The sequence below is a fragment of the Brassica oleracea genome, chromosome C5 (genome assembly GCF_000695525.1).
Source record: "Brassica oleracea var. oleracea cultivar TO1000 chromosome C5, BOL, whole genome shotgun sequence".
NCBI classification, from domain to species: Eukaryota; Viridiplantae; Streptophyta; class Magnoliopsida; order Brassicales; family Brassicaceae; genus Brassica; species Brassica oleracea.
In genome coordinates, this window is record NC_027752.1 from 9,491,942 (window position 1) to 9,497,288 (window position 5,347).

The window sequence follows — 5,347 nt, forward strand, 5'->3', positions numbered from 1 at the left end:
GGCTCAGTTGAAGGACAAGGATGATCGCATATCTTTGTTGGAGACCCAGATGGCGGCTCAACAGGCAGGCTATGAGGCACAGAGTAGGCTGAACCAGCAAATGATGGAGATGATGCAGAGGATGTACCCGAACGAGGTGTTCCCGGACGTGCCAGACCCGTAGTTTTTTTTTTCCAAAAACTCGGAATGTTTTATTTTTATTTGTGAAACTTTGAATATTAATTAATATGATTTCAATTTTAATTTTAATTTTATATTTTCGAATTTAAATTTCAAAATTTTTATTTTTTTAAAAAATATTAATATTTTTTACATTCCGAGGAATTGAACCCTCGGAATATACCGAGGGACATCTTCCTCGGAATATACCGAGGGACCCCGTTCCTCGGAATATACCGAGGGACCCCGTTTCTCGGAATATACCGATGGACATGTTCCTTGGAATATACTGAGGGACCCCGTTCCTCGGAATTTTCCGATGAAAATTCCGAGGAATATTTCGTCGGAACTTCCGAAGATTGGACCATCGGAAAGTCTATCGAAATATCCCGACGAAGTTCTCCCTCGGTATATTCCGAAGGGCTTTCCGACGAACTGGTGATCCTCGGTATTTCCTCAGAAATTTGTTTCCTCAGAATTCCGTCGGAAAATTCCGAGAGATTTCCGAGGAAAAATGAATTTCCGAAAAGTTATTTCCGAGGATTTGTTTCGTCGGTATGTCGTCGGAATAACGTTATTCCGACGACATACCGACGAAACAAATCCTCGCGAACCCATATGATACAAATTTAGAAAAATGCTTTCACTAATTTTTATTCCACTCAAATGATACAAATTTAGAAGAATGCTTAATTACCAACTTTTGTTTCTTTAAATGTATAATTGATTTACATTCAAAGATTGACTAAATTTAGGAATATTAGTATAATGGGCCTAAAGAAATTTAGAAGAAATTTCCATGTTTTTGGTAGTGTTATTGGTCCAAATGGTAATGGGCCTAAAGAAACTTAACTAGAGGGGTACCATATCAAATTTTTTCCTTGGATGGATGTTGAATCTTCTTTGGTTAAAGCTTTCAAAGAATAAAAATACAAGAAATGATGGCTCAAATATTTTAGTCTTACTAACCAAAGTGAAAAATGAAGTATTGTTGTTCCTGACAAATCCTCAGCTACCTCATCACTTTTTTTTTTCTTTCTTTTCAACGTTGCTTAAACTCTTTGTGCAAGTTAATCGAATCCTGAATCATGGCACTACCAAAAGCATGGGAAGTTCTCGTACACATTGCATCAAAACATGGGAAGTTCTTGTACACACTGCATCAAAACATGGCCAAACACTCTGTCAATTAGTTATTACACAGAGAGATTGATGATGGTACAAAACAACGTAAAATCACAGGAACTAAACCAGTCCCTATCATGGTGTAAGAAAAGTCTAGTAGGTTCAGTTCCTGGTTATCGAGCAAATAGTCAAGGATATTTATCTTATAAAAATATATGTTACGTAAGGAGCCAACTGTCCCAAAAAAATCTGAGATTGCATAAACGATGGGGCCAAGATAGCATCAGAGGAGAAAAGAAATTAAGATGTACCTTACAGCAAGTTACACAAGAGTACACAGCATTGGACTATTCGCCATTCATTTGTAAGGAGCGAAAATGATGCTAGAGTTCTGGCCACCAAAGCCGAAAGAGTTTGACAAGGCTGCTTTGATATCCAGTCTCTCCTTCTTAAGACCCACCAGAAGCTTTGTATCCTGATCCATCATCATTTCGTAATTGAAGTTGTGATAATCATTCAGAGATGTCAAACTACAATTTATCAGTCATACCACTGCTTTGTCTGGATTCTCGAGGTTGATATTTGGATGAACCCATCCTGTCTTTATTGCCTGTAGGGCGAGAAGGTCACAGAATATAAATGTTTTGTCCACTCAAGTCGTTTCCTTATCCAAAGAAAATTGATTGTTTTTATACACAAGTTCTTTCATGTAGATATAGTGATGTTTCTAGACTTAAAAGTGTCATTAACCTGAACGGTAGCAACAGCCTCCACGGCCCCAGAAGCTCCCAGTAAGTGCCCAATCATAGATTTTGTTGAGTTTACCCTTAGCTGCCATTTTTTCAGAGAGCATGTAAGAAAATACAGACATCAGTGTACGTACAAGACAGGAAATGCGGTCTAGATAATAACAATTTTACCTCAGGATTTTGGCCAAAACAGTGAGAAAGAGCGTGGTACTCCTTAAGGTCTCCAGCTGGTGTAGAGGTAGCATGAGCATTCACGTAATTTATGTCTTCCTTAGAAATCCCGGCATGAGCTAACGCTTTCTCGATAGCGAGAATGACACCAGCACCTGCGGATATTAGATATCTACTTCAGTAAAAAAAAGGTTGAATGAATAAGAAACCATTGGAAAGTAAAGCCTAGAAATATGCTCTCGAGCAACCAAACAATGCTCTTCACAGGTATTGCTTTAACTTTATAGGAAAGTAAAAACAGGCGTTGACAAAAAAAAAAGAAAAAGGAAAGTAAAACCAGCCAACGGATAAAAAAACTCAGAGCATCAGAGAATTAAGATAACTGGGGGGTAGAAGATATTACCATCAGGACGTGGTTCGGTTATATGGTATGCATCACATGTGAAACTACCCCCAAGGAACTCTGCGTATATAGTTGCTCCTCTTTTCTTCAAAAGCAGAGTATACAATTTAAACTTAAAAAAAAAAATTCATTTGTGACAAGAAAAAAAGGTAACAAAACTTTGAAGAAGAGGTAACTAAACTTTGAAGAAAAAGAGGTGGCCAAGTACTATGGAGCAAAAGGCAAAACAAGAGCCTCCGTTTCTGTATACACAATATACAAAAGGAGTGACAAACCTTGGCATGCTCAAGTTCTTCTAAAAGTAGAACTCCGGCTCCCTCTCCCATAACAAAACCATCTCGGTTCTGTTTACCAACCAAAATCAAGTTTAATAAGATCTTTCAATATTATCCTACACGAGTTAGATGCACTGGACATTCATCTCTACAAAAACTCTTTACATTGCGAAGACAAAGAGAGTTAAAACCAATGGTTTTCCCAATGTTTTAATGGGCATAATTAGGGAAACCTTTAATGCATTAGAGATCTCAGGGAGGTGATGAATCGCCATGTGGTATGGGCCCTAGGTTTCACCTCCCATATATTTGAAAATCCACCGTTTTTAGTAATCAAGAAACAAGAGGAACAGTAAGAGACATCAAATAAAAGGAAGACAGTAGGAAAATGGTGGAAAATTACACTATCCCAAGGACGAGAAGCTTTGGTGGGATCATCATTATTTTCTGAAAGAGCCCGGCAGGCAACAAAACCTCCCAACCCTGCATCGGTGGTACACATGAGAGATGAGATTTTTCTGGCACAAAAGATCGGTAAGAAAGGGATGCATGTAATATAAAGGCAAGAGTATGCACCTATTGGAATAATAACTGAGTCAGAGCCACCGCAGAGCATTACATCCTATAAGTTTTAGGGAAAAGAACAGCCAAGTGTCAAACAAAAGTAGTTTCGCCATAAACAGTATTCCCAGTGGATGGAGGATACTTACAGCTTCACCTCTAGTGATGTGGTTTGCTGCATTGAGAATACAGAAGTTTCCCGTGGCACATGCGGTTGAAATAGAGTAGTTTGGACCCATCCATCCCTAATGTTACCATAACGAAAAAAAGTCAGAACTTACAGGAGAAGCCATTGATTGGTATTACTGACATACAATATCCTCCAAAAGTTGGTCAGACCAGATCCAAGGCAAGCATAGCGGAACCCATGTTTGTGGTGGCAAAAGGTACACAAAAAGGGCTCATCTTCCTGTAAGAGATTTTCAAAGCTTCAAGCGCATCGTAGAAGACCTGCCATCCACATATAGAGTGGCAAATGCAACAATTAGAAACAAATTGTTTTAAATCTTGTGATTATGCTTCAAAGAAAACAAAGAAATGAAAGTATACCTTCATGCCTCCCATTGCTGAGCCAATCAAGACACCACATCTTGATTTGTCGAACTCTGCCATCACATCCTCAGTCACCCCACCATCCTCCAACGCCTTCTTGCCGGCGGTTAGAAGGTAAAGCATGAACTTGTCCATCCTTTTGGAAAGTTTAGGAGCAACCAATCCTTGGGTAGAAAAAGATTTAATCTCTCCAGCGATTCTCTTGGCAAAGAAACATATAGAGAGTCAGAAGGAAAACTGCCAAAGACAAGAGCTCGCAATAGCCTCCTGATAATAGAGCTTACAGTGGGAAATGCAGAACAGTCGAAACTCTCTATATGGCTTATACCACTTTTGCCTTGTAGCAAATTCTCATAAAAAGTATGAGGGTCGTGACCTAGTGGCGTTTCAACTCCCATGCCAGTGACAACAACTCGGCGTGGCTCCAAAGAAGCTTCCTTCTGCATCTCTAGAGTAGTGACTTGCCCTGTTAACCCAATATAAATAAGAGTTTTGCTTCAAACTGAATCTCAGTGGCATAGTAACAAGCAAAGTAGTCGCAGTATTAGGTATAATAATACCAGAGTTTGATGCTCGATTGAATCTCCTCTGCTTTGGATTGGAGAAAGTGTTATTCGATTCGAAGAGGGAAGACGAGGCATTGTTGTTACGGGAACTCGCCTGGGATCCATGGAGCGAGCAGTTGTTAACCAGTCTACTCCGGCGAGGCCAGATGCTACTCCTCCTAGCATCGAATTGAGTCAGTCGGTCTCCGCTTGAGTGCGAGGCGGAGGACATGCAAGCAGCCACTAGTGAATCGCATGAAGACGCACCACCCATCGTCATACTCGGATGAAGATAGAGAAAAGGCGTGAGAATCTAGCAGAAGAAGAAGAAGAAGATTGGATTCTCGAGTAATGATTCTCTCTCTCTCACTTCAGTGTTTGGATGCGTGAGTTTTTGCCGGAGGGAGACGCCAAGTCGTTTCTCTGAACATCTGCAAAGCGCGACTCAGGAGAATAATAAGTTAAATACTATTTTATTATTATATCTCCCCAAAATATTAACGACCAGAATAAATTATTTATTTAATTAATGAAGGGAAATTATTAGTAAATGACTTAATATAGGACCAATTTATCCTAAAAATTATGTAGCATTTTTAGGGGAGTTCAATCTGGATATCGGTTCGGTTTCTGTTCGGTTTTTTGGTATTTTTGTTAGTAAAATATAACTACCATTCTAAATCTATATTTACTTCGGTTCGGTTCGATTTATATACCGTCGGTTTTCGGTTTATTCGGTTTTATACCAAAAAACATAATTCTTTATTTTAGGATCATATTATATGAATTGTTGTCAACACATTCATT

General features: G+C 39.1%; 1 protein-coding gene across 2 annotated transcripts; it reads right to left on the reverse strand.

The window, feature by feature from the left end:
- Positions 1 to 1,012: 1,012 nt before the first annotated feature.
- LOC106343629 (3-oxoacyl-[acyl-carrier-protein] synthase II, chloroplastic-like) lies at positions 1,013 to 4,977 on the reverse strand. 2 transcript variants are annotated; one of them, XM_013782895.1, is made up of 14 exons: positions 4,556 to 4,977; positions 4,280 to 4,461; positions 3,993 to 4,196; positions 3,783 to 3,893; positions 3,593 to 3,688; positions 3,459 to 3,504; positions 3,286 to 3,365; positions 2,883 to 2,951; positions 2,608 to 2,692; positions 2,205 to 2,359; positions 2,035 to 2,115; positions 1,835 to 1,894; positions 1,596 to 1,759; positions 1,013 to 1,316 (listed from the first exon to the last, which is right to left on the reverse strand). In XM_013782895.1, exons 1-13 carry the CDS (start codon positions 4,818 to 4,820, stop codon positions 1,643 to 1,645), a joined length of 1,551 nt encoding a protein of 516 aa, XP_013638349.1. In that variant the 5' UTR covers positions 4,821 to 4,977; the 3' UTR covers positions 1,013 to 1,316; positions 1,596 to 1,642. The 2 variants fall into 2 exon arrangements, with proteins under 2 accessions (XP_013638349.1, XP_013638350.1); XM_013782896.1 differs by lacking the exons at positions 1,013 to 1,316; positions 1,596 to 1,759 and having other exon boundaries at positions 1,859 to 1,948.
- Positions 4,978 to 5,347: the final 370 nt, after the last annotated feature.

Excerpts from the sequence above, each read along its gene's own strand:
- LOC106343629 (XM_013782895.1), bottom strand. The coding sequence starts at position 4,820 with ATGACGATGGGTGGTGCGTCTTCATGCGATTCACTAGTGGCTGCTTGC. Across the intron at positions 3,894-3,992 it reads CAGCAATGGGAGGCATGAAG|GTCTTCTACGATGCGCTTGA; the intron begins GTATACTTTCAT and ends TGTGGATGGCAG. Across the intron at positions 1,895-2,034 it reads AGGCTGTTGCTACCGTTCAG|GCAATAAAGACAGGATGGGT; the intron begins GTTAATGACACT and ends CTCGCCCTACAG.